Genomic DNA, 22,056 nt, shown 5'->3' with positions numbered 1-22,056 from the left:
ATATATATACCTTAATTAAAAACTAAGTTTGTTAGAAAAATGGAACCCAGATAGACTTTCTTGATTCAGGGTTGCCACAAACCTTAAATTTGTAAAAACTGCAATGTCTGAGAAACACAATAAAAATGAAGTGCAATAAAATGAGCTGTACCTGAATGGGTATGAAGAAAGTAAACTTTGAGTCACTGGAAATCTAAAAATTGTTTTCACATTTGGATGATGGTTGGACCATATATAGAATTCTAACTTCAAAATTATTTTCCTTAGAAATATATTTTCCAATATTACCCCACTGTCTTTTATCCTCCATCAATCCTACCCCATCCAGTTTCATTCATGATGAATCTGATTCCAGTCACTTTTTTTTCTAAGCCCTAACAGGCAGCCTGGTATTCTTCAATATTACTTCTGTTGCTCTGACATTTCACAAAAATGTGTTTGCATGGAAGTATTCAATCAGCTTGAAACTGGGTAGATTCTTTATATCCAAGAATTTGTTTCAATATTTACTTAGTTCTATAGAGTTCTCTTCTAGGAACTCTTTCTTATCTTAGGAAGACAGAAGGTAGTGATGGTAGGATTCAGTTCTTATACTCCTAGAATTCTGTTTTTATGAATTAGTTTTCTGTTCACATTCTCTTTTTTTTCTTCAATTATTTTGTCTCATTCAAGAAACACTATTCTGTTTATCCTGCCTGCTTTTATGCTTGAGTTCTTATGATTTTCTTTATATCTGACCATTAATATTTAACTATAAAGTACTGGGTTGGTTATTCTAGCTAGTAAGAATGATGATTTCTATAATGTTATAAATAAATGTAAGGTTGTTTCTTTGCTGGGATTCTGACTGGAAAAGCTGTGCAATATGATTTCAGTTTGAGGTAGGGAGACTTGAGGTTCCCCCAAAATGCCAGAATGAGGAGAATTTATTTTAGTGAAGCAAAATCATCTAGTAGTTCTAATTAATCCAATTTCTTTATGTGCTGGTATTGAACTTAAGCCCTAGTTAGGTTTCTACATAATAAATTAAATCCAACATTGGATGCAGCCTTCTACTGAGTTATGATTCCTTCTGCTCTATTTTATCCATGTATCTTCTAAATATTTGCTGGAGTCCATCACTAATGGTCATCCTCTTTTGAGACTGCTAATATTTTGATACTTCTAATATTAATATGAAATATTCCACTGGAACATATGCTTCACTAGGAACAAGGGAGAAGAGAAAGGATGAGGAGAAAATTTGAAAACTGAAAAATAGGAACTTACAGGGGAGTTAGGATAACCAAGAAAAAAACACATACTAAGGAATTTTGTCACAAGAGTTAGAAATTTGATTCAAAGAAAAAAAAACAACAGAATGACTAATAACAGATAAATGAGAACTACTTGAGTAAGATTAGCTAAATAGAAAAGGTTTATAAATTTTACTTTACCCAAACCTACAGTTAGGGAGAATGAAAGGAAGGAGAGAAGGAAAGGAGGAGGGGGCTAATTTAAGGTTAAGACGTACCTGCCGCATGGTGTGACGCAGTAGTAGCACCACTAGTAACACTGGACTGATCCTTTGTTACCTCATGTGAAGCACTATCACCTTCATACCATATGTTGCCATATAATGTTTTAAAAATGGTCGTTATATCTTCTTGACTAAGAATGAACTGTTAAAAAAATAAGATTTGACCATTTCAACATTACTACCTCATGTAGTGAAAAAGTTTTATACAAGGAAAACTGTTTCATTTCAAACCCCTGCAAAACCAACTTTTAACACATTAGATACTTCTATTACCTGAAGGTTTCATTTTCTAAATGACCATGTATTCTTTAGTACCCTGTGAAATACAGAACTAAATTAAATGCCAGTATCAATACCAGAAGCTATGAATGATAAACTTTGTTATGAATGCAGCAATTAGCCTACTAGTTTTAAGCCTTTAAAATGAACTTTTATCTTTAAGTATCCATGTAGCTACTCTATATTTTTTTTGGTTAGTAAGCCCCTCAATTGACAAATATGGAATAATAAAAAATAATAAATTCAGAACACTTCCTAACACCATACACAAAAACAAATTCAAAATGGATTAAAGACTTAAACATAAGCCCAGAAACTATAAAGCTCCTAGAGGAAAACACAGGCAGTACACACTTCAGCATACGTAACAGCAAGATTCTCTTTGTCCCACCTCCTACAGTAATGGAAATAAAACAAAAATAAACAAATGGGACTTAAATAAGCTTAAAGGCTTTTGTACAGTAAAGGAAACAATAATCAAGATTAAAAGATAACCCTCAAAATGGGAGAAAATAATTGCAAACAAAACTGACAAAGGATTAATCTCCAGAATATACAAGCAGCTCACACAGGTCAACATGAGGAAAACAAAAAACCCAATAAAAAAAATGGGTAGACGAACTAAATGGACATTTCTCCATAGAAGACATTCAAATGGCTAATAATCATATGGAAAGATGCTCAACACCACTCATTATTAGAGATATGCAAGTCAAAACTACAATGAGGTATCACATCACCTCACACCGGTCAGAATGGCCCTCATCAAAAAAATCTACAAACAATAAATGTTTGACAGGGTGTGGAGCAAAGGGAACCCTCTTGCACTGCTGGTGGGAATGTAAATTGATACAGCCACTATGGAGAACACTATGGAGACTCCTTAAAAAACTAGGAATACAACTATCTCATAACCCAACAATCCCACTATTGGGCATACACCCTGAGAAAACCGTAACTGAAAGAGACACATATATCCCATGTTTTCTGCAGCACTATTTACCATAGCTAGGACATGGAAGCAACCTAGATGTCCATCAACAAGATAAATGGATATAGAAGTTGTGGTACATATACACAAAGGAATATTACTCAGCCACATTTGAGTTAGTCCTAATTAGGTGGATGAACCAAGAGCCTGTTATTCAGAGTGAAGTAAGTCAGAAAGAGAAAAACAAATATCACATATTAATGCATATATATGGAATCTATAAAGATGGTGCTGATGATCCTATATGGAGGGCAGCAACTGAGATGCAGAGATAGAGAACAGACTTGTGGCCACAGTAGGGGAAGAAGAGGGTGTGATGAACTGAGAGAGTAGCATGGAAACATAAGAATTACCAGATGTAAAACAGCCGGTGGAAATTTGCTGTATGATGCAGGGAGCTCAGATAAGATGCTCTGTGACAACTAGAGGGAAGTCCAAAAGGAGGGGACAGATGTATACCTATGGCTGATTCATGTTGATGTATGGCAGAGACTAATACAATACTGTAAAGCACTTATCCTGCAATTAAAATTTTTAAAAATACATTTAAAAAATTGAAAATATTTTACAACATGTTTTACATGAATTATTTTACCTGAACCTCACAAAAGTTCTAGATACAAAGAGTATAATCTTGATATTATAAGAAGATGAGACTTAAATGATTAAGTATCATGCTTAAGTACACTTAAAGCAACACATTAACTCAAAACTCTATGCTTTGCAAATTCAACATTAAACCACTAGCATAAGACCTGTCTTGAAAGCTGTGACGGTTAATTTTATGTCAACTTGACTGGGTCATAGTACATAGAGATTGAGTCAAATATTATTCTAGATGTTATATATACATATGGTATTGTAGACCATCTACAAATGCTCAGCTCCCTTCTCGGGGGGCAGATTCACTAGAATGAAATTGAGTCGTCCCCTATCAAGACACCCCAAGTAGCAGCTGTTGCAGGATATCACATATTTAACTTCTCCTGGATCTCGACTTCAGAGTCAGGGACAGGTTAAAATTGAGTCTTCAGGAAATCAGTCTAATGCATCCAGATCAAGAGTATACAGACACACACACACACCATAGCCTTGATTAGATGGACCTTTGTTGGCAAAGTAATATCTCTGCTTGCCGGGAGCCAGCATATTGTATATTGAGTGCATATTGCATATTGAGTGCAGCACTTTCCACAGCATCATCTTTCAGGATCTGGAATAGCTCAACTGGAATTCTATCACTGCGGGGAGCCAGCGTGAGGAGCTCCACCCATGACAAAGGTCATGAGGAAGGAGGCTCGGCATACGCAAAGGCGGGATCGAGCCTCAGGAGTCCCCCTGGAAATTCTCGAGCATCTACCCCCAAAACCAGAGTCTGCCTACTTTCTGCTTTGTGCTTTCACCTACACCTCTGACTTTACGGGGGGCTGTCCCCCACTACCTCTCTCTGAAAAAGAGTTAGCTTACAGCTCCAGTTGATAATTCCTGGGTGTGACAGTGTTTCAACCTACAAACTCCTTTGGAAATCCTCTAGCTGGCCTGAATAGGTTTTTCCGGCACATGTGATTGCTCAGAGCCTCCCAACTGTGAGAGGCAGGAGATGTTCTAAACTGTCTAAACACAGATTCCTTTGAGTAGTTAAAAGATTGATTAGAAATTGTATTGGTGAAGGGATTTTCACTTGTTGGGCCAATGTTTGCTGCTAAGTCTCCATATCCCTTACCTGCTGTGTCCCTGGCAGTGTATTGATTAATATAATTGGTGTAAGTAGTAGCTTTAATGTTTGTAACCTGGGACCCTTGAGTTAATTCTTTTTCTTGTTATAGCCCACCACACCTTTACTCTGTAGAAATGCAACTTTATCTAATGCTTTTGGAGGGTGGCTCCTGACCAGTCACCTTTAGAGAAAAATAAGTTTTCTGAAGAAAGGGTCTTAAAATGTTAACAGGCCTCCAGGCCAGAAGATGATGCAAATCACCTAAGCTTTTGCATATGATAAGTTTGCAGGAAGAAAGCCTGGCTTGCTGCATGACTCTACCCCTTCCCCCATTATCTTCTATGCATAACTTAAGGTATAAAAACTACTTTGGAAAATAAAGTGCGGGCCTTGTTCACTGAAACTTGGTCTCCCCATGTTGTTCTTTCTCTCACCTTCTGGCTGAATTATTCAGCCTCTTTTCTGCACTGAATTTTCTTACTGAGCTATCCTTATTCTATTACTCTTTATATCCTTAATTAACTGAGCTATCCTTATTCTATTACTCTTTATATCCTTAATTAACGTTTAATTAAGCAGTTGTTTCCTGATCCTCGCCGACGCCGTCCCCGCTTCAAATTCCCTGGATCCACGGGGCTGGACCCCGGCACCTGCTTTTTAATATGCTACCTAGGTTGGTCATAACTTTCCTTCCAAGGAGTAAGCGTCTTTTAATTTCATGGCTGCAATCACCATCTGCAGTGATTTTCAAGCCCCCCAAAATAAAGTCTGACACTGAGATTTGTAAAGTAATATCAACTGATTTATGTCTAAGTTACTGACTCATTTGCCACTTCATCTTCAACATCTCCATTCTTCTAGGACCTCTGCTAGGTTACCTCATATATTCCCATGGCTTCAAATACTATCTGTAATTTGATGATTTCCAAGTCATTTCTAGCCTTAGACTGCTCCACTAAGATCTTTATTAAAATATCTGACTGATTACTTATAATACCATGTCTAATATTGTTTCCTTCATGACATTTACCATAATTTTTAACTATTTTAATTATGTGCCTGTCTATCTCACCTCTGGATCACCACCATCCCCTGCATTATACTGGTAAGCTCCATGGAGCCACCAACAATGTCACAATTCCTTTGTAATCAGATTTCCAATATCCAGCACAGGGTCTAACACATAGCAGGCACTCAAATATTTGTTGAATAAGTGATCAACATTCAGAGAGAACAAGATGGTGGAGGAACAGGTGCACGTAGAGTGCATCTCTCTCCATGGATACATCAGGAATACACCTTTAGACACAGAAGTGCATGCAGTACACCAGCTGAGAGCGGACAGGAGCACGTGACCTGTGGAACACAATATACAGAACCATGCAAAACTCAGGAGGAGGAAAGAACTAGGGGGAAACATAAAAGTTTACTAGGACTGGACCTGCCCTCGGCAGGTGGGGAAATTGAAGCAGGGGACCGATCCCCACATCAGGGTAACTGTCTGAGTCAGAGGAGAAACATTTAAGGCTGAGAGTGAAACAACTGATCTGTGGCTGAATGAGAAAAAGACAGTCCTTGCTGCAGCTGTTGACTGTGGAGAGACCCCCCTCCCTTCCCTGAGGGAAGGTGATGGAGGAGATTGTGGTGGGAAATGCCTGTGGAAGAAAGCCAGGCAACCATGGAAGCAAGGCAATACTGCGGAATCACATGTAGCAGGTGGAACCATCACCATAGCCTCTCTCTCCCCACAAGGCCAGCATCAGCAGCTGATCAATAGAGGCGGCCCATCAAATGCCTGAACCACAGAACGGAAGAGTAGGACCCCACCCAGGGTATCCTTTAAGTGACTGATGCCACAAACTACAGAATAGGACCCCATCCAGGGAGGCCCCATTCTATGTGTTTGATGCCCCAAATGACAGAGAAGGACTTCAGGCAAGGGAGTCCTCTAAGCACCTGAATGGGCAGAGCTACAGACAAAGACTGGCCAAAGACACCTTCTGATAGCCAGCTATCAGAGGCTCAAAAAAAAGACTCTGATAGGACCACAGCCCCAACAGCTGAAGCAGTCTGTGTCCCTGCACACTTGATGCCACCAGGGTCCCCGCGACCCGAGCAACTGCACCACCTACACACTCAACTCTCATTGGCTCAGAGCTGCCACAGGCAAAAAAAAAATCTTGCGCCTACGCACACGGGGTCGCTTTGTGTACTGCTTGTGTCCAATACGGGTTGGCAAATACTGGTTGCCATACCCTTCTAGAGCACTGTATTTCCTGCTGCACTTGCCACCAATCCCGAGTACCTGGTGCTGGCAGAACCCCTGCAAACTAAGCATCTGCACCACCTCTGCACCTGACCCTCATAGGGGCAGATCCAAATCCTTTAAGGCAGCCTCAGGAGTAAACCCCAGTGAACGACCCACAGGCAGAGGTGGAAATAAAACCACAATTGAAACCCAGGGGCAGTGCAGCTAAGGAAGAACACCCAAAACTTTCCCGTCAGCTATACAAGCTGCAGATTAAACCCACACAATCAACTAGGCAGACTCTGTGTATATGGAATATATAAAAGGACATTGAGAGCTCCCCCCCCCCCACACACAAATGCAATAGTTCTGATAGCTGTGGACACTGGAGGCCAGAACACACAGGAGGAGGACCAGATTAGAATCGGAGCAGCCCCCACAGCAGGTCCAGGGACCAGCACAGTGGTGGAGGGCATCCTAGGGAGGTGAGGCAGACTGTGACTCCCAGTGAGGGAAAGGATCCTGACAGCAGGGACTCAAGAAAAACATTTATTATTCTTATGTTTTGACTTATTCTGTAGTTTCCTTTGGATTTTTTTTCTTTCTTCCTTCCACCCCTCTGTTGTAGTTGTCAATTTTATTGGCACTATGAAATCTAATTAAACTCTTGAGATTTTTTCCTTCCAATCACATTTTTATTGTTGTTATAAACCTCTGCCTCTCCCTTGGGCTTCTGCAGTCCCGTGGAGCTTTTTTTTTTTGCTTTTGCTTCCCTCCTTTTTTTGTTCTTTTCTCTTTTACTAAATTTTTAATTTTTTAAACCTAGCATTATTTTTTCTACATTTATTCCATTGCTTTTCCTACTGTTCTTTTCCCCTTGCAGTTAATCTTTAATGTATATAAATCTTTGTTGTCTACTTCTATTTAGCTTTGCATATCTATTCTTTCTTTCCATTCCTTTCAACACATTTGTTAATTTTGTTTTTATCGCTTTATTCCCCAACTTGCGCCTTGCTTTAGTTTTGTTTTCAGTTTGTGCTTTAGTTAGTTTTGTCCTTAACTGATAGATATAATTTTTGGTTTCCTTGTTCAACAGGTCAATTTATTGTACATTATTTTTGTTGGACTGTTTTGATTTTGCTTATGGGTATATATGTATATGTCTATATTCCATTATTTTAATTATTATTTGCCTGATTTTGTAACTGCCATTTGTCTGGGATTCATCTTTGGTTTCTCTTTTTAGGGTATCTGGTTTAATCTCACCCAATAACAAACCATTTGTGGAATCTTCGTTCCTGACCAGAGATCAAGCCCTGAGTTTTTGGAGTGGGAGCACTGGTTTGAACCCTGGACTACCAGAGAACTAACCCTAAGGAATATCAAATACTGAGAACTCTCACAAAGGAAACCAATTAAATACAAGACCTGGCATCACTCAACCACCAGTAGCACCCTGTGCAGAATGCCTCGTTCAAACAACAAACATCACAAAAATACAAACCCAATCGTCAACAGACAGGATGATGACTTCACTCACCATGCCCATCAGAGGAAAAACAAAAAACACAGCATAAATTTCACCCTATATGAAGCTTATACAAACCACTGCACCAACCTTAGAGGGCAGAAACCAAAAGGGAGAAAGCATTCGACCTTGAAGCCTGAGAAAAGGAGACTTCAAACACAAGAAGTTTCAAAAAAATAATGAAAAGGCAGAGAAATACTACAAAAATAAAGGAACAAACTAGAAACACGGAAGTCCAAATAAATGAAGAGGAAATAGGCAAACTACCTGAAAAACATAATCAAAATGTTGAAAACAGAATGGAGAAAATGCAAGAACCAATTAACAAAGACCTAGAAGAATTAAAGAATAAACAGAGACAACACAATTACTGAAATTAAAAATACTCTACAAGGAAACAATAGCAGACTATCTGGAGAACAAATAAGTAAATTGGAAGATAAAATGGTGGAAATAACTTCTGAAGAGCAGAATAAAGGAAAAAGAATGAAAAGAACTGAGGATAGCCTCAAAGACCTCTGGGACTGTATCAAATGTACCAACATTCAAATCACAGGGGTCCCAGAGGAGGAAGAGAAAAAGAAAGGGTATGAGAAAATTTCTGAAAGGATTACAGCTGAAAATTTCCCCAACATGGAAAATGAAATAATCAATCAGGTCCAAGAGGCACAAAGAGTCCCATATAGGATAAACCAAAGGAGAAATACACCAAGAAACATACTAATCAAACTAACAAAGATTAAACACAAAGAAAAATATTAAAAGCAGCAAGAGAAAAGCAACAAGTAACATACAAGGGAAACCCCATATGTTTAACAGCTGATTTTGCAGCAGAAACTCTTCAGGCCAGAAGGGGATGGCAGGACATATTTAAAGTAAAGAAAGGGAAAAATTCTACAAGCAAAATTATTCTACCCGGCAAGGATCTCATTCAAAATTCATAGAGAAATAAAAAGCTTTTCAGACAAGCAAAAGTTAAGAGAATTCGGTACCACCAAACCAGCTTTACAATAAATGTGAAAGGGACTTATATAGTTAAGAAATACAAGAAAAGAAAAAGATCTACAAAATCAACGCCAAACACTTAAGAAAATGGCAATAGGAATATATATATCGAGAAGGAGAGTTATGACCAACCTAGATAGTATATTTAAAAGCAGAGACATAACTTTGTCAACAAAGGTCCGTCTAGTCAAAGCTATGGTTTTTCCCATGGTTGTGTATGGATGTGAGAGTTGGACGGTGAAGAAAACTAAGCGCTAAAGAATTGATGCTTTTGAACTGTGGTGTTGGAGAAGACTCTTGAGAGTCCCTTGGACTGCAAGGAGACCCAACCAGTCTATCCTAAAGGAGATCAGTCCTGGGTGTTCTTTGGAAAGACTGATGTTGAAGCTGAAACTCCAATACTTTGGCCATCTCATGCGAAGAGCTGACTCACTGGAAAAGACCCTAATGCTGGGAAGGATTAAGGGCAGGAACAGAAGGGGATGACAGAGGATGAGATGGCTGGATGGCATCACCGACTTGATGGACATGAGTTTGGGTAGACTACAGGAGTTAATGATGGACAGGGAGGCCTGGCATGCTGTGATTCACGGGGTTGCAAAGAGTCAGAGACGACTGAGCAACTGAACTGAACTGAACTTTAAATGTAAATGGATTAAGTGCTCCAACTGAAAGACACAGACTGGCTGAATGGAAACAAAAACAAAACCCACATATATGCTGTCTACAAGAAACCCACTTCAGACCTAAAGACACATATAGATGGAAAGTGAGAGGATGGAAAAATACACTCCACGCAAATGGGAAGCAAAAGAAAGGCTGGAGTAGCAATCCTCATATCAGACAAAATAGACCTTAAAGAAGATTACAAGAGATAAGGAAGGACACTACATAATGATCAAGGGATCAATCCAAGAGGAAGACATAACTGTAAATATCTATGCACCCAACATAGGAGCACCTCAATACATAAGACAAACACTGCTGCTGCTGCTAAGTCGCTTCAGTCGTGTCCGACTCTGTGCGACCCCATAGACGGCAGCCCACCAGGCTCCCCCGTCCCTGGGATTCTCCAAGCAAGAACACTGGAGTGGCTTGCCATTTCCTTCTCCAATGCATGAAAGTGAAAAGTGAAAGTGAAGTCGCTCAGTCGTGTCCGACTCCTAGCAATCCCATGGACCGCAGCCTACCAGGCTCCTCCGTCCATGGGATTTGCCAGGCAAGAGTACTGGAGTGGGTTGCCATTGTTTGAAACACTAAAAGACATAAAAGGAGAAATTGACAGTAACACAATAATAGTAGGAGATTTGAACATCCCACTCCCACCAATGGACAGATCATCAAAACAGAAAATTAACAAGGAAACACAAGTCTTAAATGATACATTAGATGAGATGGATCTCATTGATATTTTCAGGACATTCCATCCAAATGCAGAAGAATACATCTTCTTCTCAAGTGCACATGGAACATTCTCCAAGATAGACCACATCTTGGGTCACAAATCAAACCTCAGTTAATATAAGAAAACTGAAACCGTATCAAGCATGTTCTCCAACCACAACGCTTTGAGACCAGATACCAATTACAAGAAAAAAAATGTAAGAAAAAGAAACACATGGAGATTAAACAACACGTTTCTAAATAACCAATAGGTTACTGAAGAAATCAAAAGGGAAATTAAAAAATTTCTAGAAACAAATGACAAAGAAAACACGACAACTCAAAAGCTATGGTATGCAGCAAAAGCTGTCCTAAGAGGGAAGTTTATAGCAATACAATCCCACCCCAAGAAACAAGAAAAACATCGAACAGACAACCTAACTTTACACCTAAAACAACTGGAAGTCCTAGCTACAGCGATCAGAGAAGAAAAATAAATAAAAGGAATCCAGATCGGAAGGGAACAACTAAAGCTCTCACTGTTTTCAGATGACATAAAAAACCCAAAAGACAGTATCAGAAAATTACTAGAGCTAATCAGTGAATTTAGCAAAGTCAAAGGCTACAAAATCAATACACAGAAATTACTTTATTTCTATATACTAATGATGAAAAATCAGAAAGAGAAATTAAGGAATCAATCCCATTCACCATTGCAACAAAATCAAATTAAATATCTAGAAATAAACTTAGCTAAGGAGACAAAAGAAGTGTACACAAAAATTACAGGACACTAATGAAACAAATCAAAGACAACATAAACAGATGGAGAGATATTCAATGTTCCTGGGTAGGAAGAATCAACACTGAGAAAATGACTATACTACCAAATGCAATCTATAGATTCAAGGCGATCCCTATCAAATTACCAATGACTTTTCCACAGAACTAGAACAAAAAATTTCACAGTTCATATGGAAACACAAAAGACCCCAAATAGCCAAACCAGTCTTGAGAAAGAAGAATGGAGCTGGAGGAATCAACTTCCTGACTTCAGATTATACTACAAAGCTGCATTCATCAAGACAGTATGGCACTGGCACAAAAACAGAAACGTAGACCAATGGAACAACATAGAAAGCCCAGAGATAAACCCAGGCACCTGTGGGTACCTTATTTTTGACAAACGAGGCAAGAATATAAAAGGGGGCAAAGACAGACTCTTCAATCAATGATGCTGGGAAAACTGAACAGCTACATGTAAAATAATGAAATTAGAACACTTCCTAACAACATACACAAAGATAAACTCAAAATGGATTAAAGACCTAAATGTAAGACCAGAAATTATAAAACTTTTAGAGCAAAACATAGAACACTCAATGACATAAATCAAAGAAAGATCCTCTATGATCCACCCACTAGAGTAATGGAAATAAAAACAAAAGTAAACAAGTGGGACCTGATTAAACTTAAAAGCTTTTGCACAGCAAAGGAAACTATAAGCAAAGTAAAAGACAACCCTCAGAATGGGAGAAAATAAAAGCAAATGAAACAACTGACAAAGGATTAACTTCCAAAGTATACAAGCAGCTCATACAACTCAATACCAGAAATACAAACAACCCAATCAAAAAGAGGCAGAAAGACCTAAACAAACTTTTCTCCAAGGAAGACATACAGACAGCTAACAAACACATGAAAAGGTGCTGAACATTGCACATATTAGAGAAATGCAAATCAAAACTACATGAGGTATTACCTCACATGGGTCAGAACAGCCATCATCAAAAATCTACAAACAATAAATGCTGAAGAGGTTTGGAGAAAAGGGAACAGTCTTGCACTGTAAATGAAAACAGTCACTATGGAAGACGGTATGGAGATTCCTTAAAAACTAGGAATAAAATCACCATCTGACTCAGGAATCCCATTCCTAGGCACATACCCCGAGGAAAGCAAAATTGAAAAAGACACATGTATTCCACTGCTCACTACAGCACTATTTACAATAGCTAGAACATGGAAGCAACCTAGATGTCCATCCACAGATGAACGGATAAAGAAGTTGTGGTACATATACACAATACAATATTACTCAGCCATAAAAAAGAACACATTTGAGTCAGTTCTAATGAGGTGGAGGAACCTAGAACCTATTATACAGAGTGAAGTAAGTCAGAAAGAGAAAGATAAATATCATATTCTAACACACATATATGGAATGTAGAAAAATAATACTGAAGAATTTATTTTCCAAAGCAAACCATTCAATATCATGGTAATCCAGGTCTATGCCCCGACCAGGAATGCTGAAGAAGCTGAAGTTGAACAGTTCTATGAAGACCTACAGGACCTTTTAGACTAACACCTAAAAAAGATTTCCTTTTCATTATAGAGGACTGGAATGGAAAAGCAGGAAGTCAAGAAACACTTGGAGTAACAGGCAAATTTGGCCTTGGAGTACAGAATGAAGCAGGGCAAAGGCTAACAGAGTTTTGCCAAGAGAACACACTGGTCATAGCAAACACCCTCTTCCAACAACACAAGAGAAGACTCTACACATGGACATCACCAGATGGTCAACACCGAAATCAGACTGATTATATTCTTTGCAGCCAAAGATGGAGAAGCTCTATACAGGCAGCAAAAACAAGACCAGGAGCTGACTATGGCTCAGATCATGAACTCCTTATTGCCAAATTCAGACTTAAATTGAAGAAAGTGGGGAAAACCACTAGACCATTCAGCTTTGACCTAAATCAAATCCCTTATCATTATACAGTAGAAGTGACAAACAGATTCAAGGGATTAGACCTGATAGAGTGCCTGAAGAACTATGGACGGAGGTTCGTGACATTGTACAGGAGACAGGGAGCAAAACCATCCCCAACAAAAAGAAATGCAAAAAAAGAAAAATGGCTGTCTGAAGAGGCCTTACAAACAACTGTGAAAAGAAGAGAAGCAAAAAGCAAAGGAGAAAAGGAAAGATTTGAATGCAGAGTTCCAAAGAATAGCAAGGAGAGATAAGAAAGCCTTCCTCAGTGATCAATGAAAAGAAATAGAGGAAAACAATAGAATGGGAAAGACTAGAGATCTCTTCAAGAAAATTGGAGATACCAAGGGAACATTTCATGCAAAGAAGGGCTCAAAAAAGTACAGAAATGGTATGGACCAGACAGAAGCAAAAGATATTAAGAAGAGGTAGCAAGAATACACACAAGAACTGTACAAAAAAGATCTTCACGACCCAGATAATCACAATTGTGTGATCACTCACCTAGAGCCAGACACCCAGGAATGTGAAGGCAAGTGGGCCTTAGGAAGCATCACTATTAACAAAGCTAGTCGAGGTGATGGAATTCCAGTTGAGCTATTCCAAATCCTGAAAGATGATGCTGTGAAAGTGCTGCACTCAATATGCCAGCAAATTTGGAAAACTCAGCAGTGGCCACAGGACTGGAAAAGGTCAGTTTTCATTCCAGTCCCATAGAAAGGCAATGCCAAAGAATGCTCAAACTACTACACAATTGCACTCATCTCACATGCTAGTAAAATAATGCTCAAAATTCTCCAAGCCAGGCTTCAGCAATATGTGAACTGTGAAATTCCAGATGTTCAAGCTGGTTTTAGAAAAGGCAGAGAAACCAGAGATCAAGTTGCCAACATCCACTGGATCATCAAAAAAGCAAGAGAGTTCCAGAAAAACATCTACTGCTTTATTGACTATGCCAGAGCCTTTGACTGTATGGATCACAATAAACTGTGGAAAATTCTGAAAGAGATGGGAATCCTAGACCAACTGACCTGCCCTTTGAGAAACCTGTATGCAGGTCAGGAAGCAACAGTTAGAACTGGACATGGAACAACAGACTGATTCCAAACAGGAAAAGGAGTACATCAAGGCTGTATATTGTCACCCGGCTTATTTAACTTATATGCAGAGTGTATCGTGAGAAATGTGTGGCTGGAAGAAGCACAAGCTGGAATCAAGATTCCTGAGAGAAATATCAATAAGCACAGATATACAGATGACACCCTCCTTATGGCAGAAAGCAAAGAGGAACTAAAGAGCCTCTTGATGAAGGTGAAAGAGGAGAGTGAAAAAGTTGGCTTTAAGCTCAACATTCAGAAAACTAAGATCATGGCATCCGGTCCTATCACTTCATGGGAAATAGATGGGGAAACAATGGAAACAGTGGCTGACTTTATTTTTCTGGGCTCCAAAATCACTGCAGATGGTGAGTACAGCCATGAAATTAAAAGGAAAGTTACGACCAACCTAGACAGCATATTAATAAGCAGAGACATTACTTTGTCAACAAAGGTCCATCAAGTCAAGGCTATGGTTTTTCCAGTGGTCATGTATGGATGTGAGAGTTGGACTGTAAAGAAAGCTGAGCACAATAGAATTGATGCTTTTGAACTGTGGTGTTGGAGAAGACTCTTGAGAGTCTCTTGGACTGCAAGGAGATCCAACCAGTCCATCCTAAAGGAGATCAGTCCTAGGTGTTCATTCTAAGGACTGGTATTTAAGCTGACAGTCCAATACTTTGGCCCCTGATTCGAAGAGATGACTGATTTGTTAAGACCCTGATGCTGGGAAAGAGTGAAGGCAGGAGGAAAAGGGGATGACAGAGGATGAGATGGTTGGATGGCATCACCAACTCAATGGACATGAGTCTGTGTACGCTCTGGGAGTTGGTGATGGACAGGGAGGCCTGGTGTGCTGCAGTTTTGGGGTCACAAAAGGTTAGACATTACTGAGCAACTGAACTGAATGGAGAAACAGACATAGAAAATAGACTCATGAACATAGGGAGAGGGGAGAAGGTGAGATGTATGGGAAGAGTAACATGGATCTTACATTACCATATGTAAAATAGAGAGCCAATGGGAATCTGTTGTTTTGCTCAGGAAACTCAAACAGGAGCTCTGTACCAACCTAGAGGGATGGGATGTGAAGGGAATTGGGAGGGAAGTTCAAAAGGGAGGGGATATATGCATACCTATGGCTGATTCATGTTGAGATTTGACAGAAAACAACAAAATTCTGTAACGTAATTATCCATCAATTATAAAATAAATAAATTTTTTTAAAAAATGAAAAAAAATCTTTTTACAAAAACAGAAAAGAAAAAAAAGATCAACATTCAATGCATTCTAGTTTATATACATGAGCTACTATCTCTTTTCTGACCAAGGTATGTTTACATAACTTGTACATACAAAATGACTTATGTCCCCAAACAATAATTTTTAACCAACAAAAGATACATCAATAAGGATTTAAAAGTTACCTCCATGGGCTTTAGCTGAGCATTTAGATTGAAACAAGGAACTTCCTGGAACCACTCCCACGATAAATTTCGCTCAACCATCACCTCAAGATTTAATGGCAATAGTAGATCCAGTACTTCCTGGTATGCATCATTAATATATTGAGTCCTATGAGTAGAAATAAAATTGTTTTTAATAAATTTCATACAGTATCAGAAAAAATTAATCATTTTATATATAAATAATAGAAATAAATAATTTTGTGTGTGTGCAGAGGAAAATAGAATCAAATAGTCTTTCCATGAAAAATGAGAGACGTTCCACCTCCCTAGAAACCTAGGTGACTTTTCTCTGAGCTGAAGTTCTCTGTGTTAAAGAAAAATAAAACTTTTAAATAGGATTTTTATAATATATTAAAAAGTGCCCAAAATATACATGTTGGACAATAAACTCTTAAAATGAGAATGTTCTCTACATAAAACATAAAATGCATTATACAAGACCTTAATATGAAAACATTTAAATTCACAGATTTACACATATCAGAAGATTACTACATATCCCTTTACTTTATAAGAAACTAGTCTGCAAATATGAAATTTCTATTTTTGCAGATCAAATACAGTTGAATATGTATAATTTTATATTAAGTGTACCATATTTGCCTTTCCAAGTCCGTGTAAGGGTAGGACTGAGCCTCAGGAATTATGAAAAGACTAGTTGGTTACCAAACACCTTTCAACTAACATGAGACCAAAGCAGCCTCCCAATATACCTTCAAATGACAACCTCAAAGTGGTCCTCCTAAATAATACATCTACACTTTAATTGGTATCAATCATGTGGCACTGGAATGGCAGCTGCGTGGCACTGGAGTGGCGGTGAGGAGATACCCCACATCCAAGGTCAGAGAAACCCCAGTAAGACTGTAGGCACTGGAGTGGCAGCTGTGTGGCACTGGAGTGGCCGTGAGGAGATACCCCACGCTCAAGGGCAAAGGAGAAGCCCCAGAAAAACAGTAGGAGAGGCGAATTCGTGTTTATTTTTTTTTAATTTTATTTTATTTTTAAACTTTACATAATTGTATTAGTTTTGCCAAATATCAAAATGAATCCGCCACAGGTATACATGTGTTCCCCATCCTGAACCCTCCTCCCTCCTCCCTCCCCATACCATCCCTCTGGGTCGTCCCAGTGCTCTAGCCCCAAGCATCCAGTATCGTGCATCGAACCTGGACTGGCATCTCGTTTCATACATGATATTTTACATGTTTCAATGCCATTCTCCCAAATCTTCCCACCCTCTCCCTCTCCCACAGAGTCCATAAGACTGTTCTATACATCAGTGTCTCTTTTGCTATCTCGTACACAGGGTTATTGTTACCATCTTTCTAAATTCCATATATATGTGTTAGTATACTGTATTGGTGTTTTTTCTTCTGGCTTACTTCACTCTGTATAATAGGCTCCAGTTTCATCCACCTCATTAGAACTGATTCAAATGTATTCTTTTTAATGGCTGAGTAATACTCCATTGTGTATATGTACCACAGCTTTCTTATCCATTCATCTGTTGATGGACATCTAGGTTGCTTCCATGTCCTGGCTATTATAAACAGTGCTGCGATGAACATTGGGGTACACGTGTCTCTTTTAATTCTGGTTTCCTCAGTGTGTATGCCCAGCAGTGGGATTGCTGGATCATAAGGCAGTTCTATTTCCAGTTTTTTAAGGAATCTCCACACTGTTCTCCATAGGGGCTGGAAACCCCATTCCCACCAGAGATGCTCAGAGGGCTCAAACAAACCTCGTGCACACCAGGACCCAGGGTCCCCACAGAAACTGAGTCAGGACTGTGTTTGACTGTCTCCTGTGGAGACGGTCAGCAGTGGACTGCCACAGGGATTGGAGCTCTGGGTTCAGCAGACTTGGGTACTAAGCTCTCTTAGAGGAGGTCACCACTGACCCCACCATAAAGCTGCCAGAACTTGCACCGGACTGGGAAATAGACTCTTGGAGGGCACAAACAGAACCTTGTGTGCACCAGGACTCAGAAGAAATGAGCAGTGACCCCCAAGACTCTGACCCAGACTTTCCCAGAGTGTCCAGGAGTCTCCAGCAGAGGTGTGGGTCGGTGGTGGCCTCCTTCAGGGTTGCGGGCAGTGAGTATAGCAGTATATGCACAGGATCATCCAAAGGAGGTGCCCATTATCTTCATTACCTCCACCATAGTTTGGGCCCAGGTAAACAGCAAAGAGGGAATACAGTTCCACCCATCAACAGAAAATTGGATTAAAGATTTACTGAGCATGGCCCTGCTCATCAGAACAAGACCCAGTTTCCCCCCTCAGTCAGTCTCTCCCATCAGGAAGCTTCCATAAAGCCTCTTAATCTTCTTCAACAGAGGGCAGACAGACTGAAAACCACAATCACAGAAAACTAACCAATCTGATCACATGGACCACAGCTGGTCTAACTGAATGAAACTATGAGCCATGCTGTGTAGGGCCACCCAAAACGGACAAACATGATGGAGAGTTCTGACAAAACGTGGTCCACTGGAGAAGGGAACGGCAAACCACTTCAGTACTCTTGCCTTAAGAACCTCATGAACAGTATGAAAAGGCAAGAAGATAGGACACTGAAAAATGAACTCCCCAGGTCGGTAGGTGCCCAATATGCTACTGGAGATCAGTGGAGAAATAACTCCAGAAAGAATGAAGAAATGGAGCTAAAGCAAAAACAACACACAGTTGTGGATGTGATGGGTGACAGAAGAAAAGTCCGATGTTATAAAGAGTAATACTGTATAGGAACCTGGAACGTTAGGTCCATGAATCTTGCAAGGCATACCGGAAGTGGTCAAACAGGAGACAGCAAGAGTGACCATTGATATTTTAGTAATCAGCCAACTAAAATGGACTGGAATGGGTGAATTTAATTCAGATGACCATTATATCTACTACTGTGGGCAAGAATCCCTTAGAAGAAATGGAGTAGCATCATAGTAAACAAGAGAGTCCAAAATGTAGTACTTGGATGAAATATCAAAAATCACAGAATAATCTCTGTTCTTTTCCAAGGTAAACCATTCAATACCACGGTAATCCAAGTCTATACCCGACCAATAATGCTAAAGAAGCTGAAACTGAATGGTTTTATGAAGACCTACAAGCGCTTCTAGAACTAACACCCCCAAAAGATGTCCTTTTCATTATAGAGGACTGGAACACAAAAGTAGGAAATCAAGAAACACTTGGAGTAACAGGCAAATTTGGCCTTGGAGTACAGAATGAAGCAGGGCAAAGGCTAACAGAGTTTTGCCAAGAGAACACACTGGTCATAGCAAACACCCTCTTCCAACAACACAAGAGAAGACTCTACACATGGACATCACCAGATGGTCAACACCGAAATCAGACTGATTATATTCTTTGCAGCCAAAGATGGAGAAGCTCTATACAGGCAGCAAAAACAAGACCAGGAGCTGACTATGGCTCAGATCATGAACTCCTTATTGCCAAATTCAGACTTAAATTGAAGAAAGTGGGGAAAACCACTAGACCATTCAGCTTTGACCTAAATCAAATCCCTTATCATTATACAGTAGAAGTGACAAACAGATTCAAGGGATTAGACCTGATAGAGTGCCTGAAGAACTATGGACGGAGGTTCGTGACATTGTACAGGAGACAGGGATCAAGACCATCCCCATGGAAAAGAAATGCAAAAAGTCAAAACAGCTGTCTGAAGAGGCCTTACAAATAGCTGCAAAAAGAAGAGAAACAAAAGGCAAAGGAGAAAAGGAAAGATACACGCATTTGAATGCAGAGTTCCAAAGAATAGCAAAGAGAGATAAGAAAGCCTTCCTCAGTGATCAGTGCAAAGAAATAGAGGAAAACAACAGAATGGGAAAGACTAGAGATCTCTTCAAGAAAACTAGAGATACCAAGGGAACATTTCATGCAAAGATGGGCTCAATGAAGGACAGAAATGGTATGGACATAACAGAAGCAGAAGATATTAAGAAAAGGTAGCAAGAATATACAGAAGAACTACACAAAGAAGATCTTCATGACCCAGAGAATCATGATGGTATGATCACTCACCGAGAGTTAGACATCCTGGAATGTGAAGTAAAGGGGGCCTTAGGAAGCATCACTATTAACAAAGCTAGTGGAGGTGATGGAATTCCAGTTGAGCTATTTCAAATCCTAAAAGATGATGCTGTGAAAGTGCTGCATTCAATATGCCAACAAATATGGAAAACTCAGCTGTGGCCACAGGACTGGAAAAGGTCAGTTTTCATTCCAATCCCAAAGAAAGGCAATGCCAAAGAATGCTCAAAGTACTGCACAACTACACTCATTTCACACGCTAGTAAAGTAATGCTCAATTTTCTCCAAGTCAGGCTTCAACAGTATGTGAACCATGAACTTCCAGATGTTCAAGCTGGTTTTAGAAAAGGCAGAGGAACCAGAGATCAAATTGCCAACATCTGCTGGATTATCAAAAAAGCAAGAGAGTTCCAGAAAACAATCTATTTCTGCTTTATTGACTATGCCAAAGCCTTTGACTGTGTGAATCACCACAAACTGTGTGGAAAATTATTAAAGAAATGGGAATACCAGACCACCTGACCTGCCTCTTGAGAAATCTGTATTTCTCAAGGTCAGGTCAGAAAGCAACACTTAGAACTGGACATGGAAAAACACACTGGTGCCAAATAGGAAAAGGAGTACATCAAGGCTGTATATTGTCACCCGGCTTATTTAACTTATATACAGAGTACATCATGAGAAATGCTGGGCTGGAGGAAGCACAAGCTGGAATCAAGATTGCCTGGAGAAATATCAATAACGTCACATATGCAGATGACACCACCCTTATTGCAGTAAGTGAAGAAGAACTAAAGAGCCTCTTGATGAAAGTGAAAGAGCAGAGTGAAAAAGTTGGCTTAAAGCTCAACATTCAGAAAACGAAGATCATGGCATCTGGTCCCATCACTTCATGGCAAATAGATGGGGAAACAGTGAAAACAGTGGCTGACTTTATTTTTCTGGGCTCCAAAATCACTGCAGATGGTGACTGCAGCCATAAAATTAAAAGACGCTTACTCCTTGGAAGCAAAGTTATGACCAACCTAGATAGCATATTAAAAAGCAGAGACATTAGTTTGCCAACAAAGGTCCGTCTAGTCAAGGCTATGGTTTTTCCAGTGGTCATGTATGGATGTGAGAGTTGGACTATAAAGAAGAGCGCAGAAGAACTGATGCTTTTGAACTGTGGTGTTGGAGAAGACTCTTGAGAGTCCCTTGGACTGCAAGGAGATCCAACCAGTCTATCCTAAAGGAGTTCAGTCCTGGGTGTTCATTGGAAGGACTGATGGTGAAGCTGAAAGTTCAATACTTTGGCCACCTGATGTGAAGAGCTGACTCATTTGAAAAGACCCTGATTCTGGGAAATACTGAGGGCAGGAGGAGAAGGGGATGACAGAGGATGAGATGGTTGGATCGCATCACTGACTCAATGGACATGGGTTTGGGTGGACTCTGGGAGTTGGTGATGGACAGGGAGGCCTGGTGTGCTGCGGTTCATGGGGTCGCAAAGAGTCAGACATGACTGAGCGACTGAACTGAACTGAACCTTTCCTGTGTAATACCACAAGTATCCTGAGTTTTACTACCACTTTATATATTTATTATTTTAAACTTTTTATTTTGTATTGGTGTACAGCTGATTAACAATGTTGTGACAGTTTCAGGTGAACAGAGAAGGAACCCAGCCATACATACACATGTATCCATTCTTCCATCCAGGCTGCCACCCAACACTGAGCGGAGTTACATGTGCTGTACAGTAGATCCTTGCTAGTTATCCATTTCAAACTTAACAGAGCATACGTGTCAATCCCAAACTCCCCAGCTATCCCTTTCCCCATCCCTCTCCCCAGCAACCGTAAATTCATTCTCTAAGTCTGTGAGTTTCTTGCTATTTTGTAAATAAGTCCATTTGTATTTTTTATTTTTAGATTCCACATTTAAGGGATGTCATGTGATATTTCTCCTTATTTGTCTGACTTTCTTCACTCAGTATGACAATCTCTA

At 39.7% G+C, this 22,056-nt stretch overlaps 1 protein-coding gene across 3 annotated transcripts in view; it reads right to left on the bottom strand.

The window, feature by feature from the left end:
* The window catches only part of VPS13A (vacuolar protein sorting 13 homolog A), a 282,284-nt gene that overhangs the window by 112,290 nt on the left and 147,938 nt on the right, over window positions 1-22,056 (bottom strand). For all 3 annotated transcript variants that reach the window (XM_061425581.1, XM_061425582.1, XM_061425580.1), the window contains exons 34-35: window positions 15,971-16,118; window positions 1,514-1,661 (exon numbers count right to left, since the gene is read on the bottom strand). In XM_061425581.1, coding sequence (XP_061281565.1) covers window positions 1,514-1,661; window positions 15,971-16,118 — 296 coding nt within the window. The remainder of the gene's footprint in view (window positions 1-1,513; window positions 1,662-15,970; window positions 16,119-22,056) is intronic.

This window comes from Bos javanicus, chromosome 8 (genome assembly GCF_032452875.1).
Source record: "Bos javanicus breed banteng chromosome 8, ARS-OSU_banteng_1.0, whole genome shotgun sequence".
In the NCBI taxonomy this organism is placed as follows: Eukaryota; Metazoa; Chordata; class Mammalia; order Artiodactyla; family Bovidae; genus Bos; species Bos javanicus.
The sequence above is the reverse complement of the archived record's forward strand: the minus strand, read 5'-3'. Positions and strand labels throughout refer to the sequence as shown.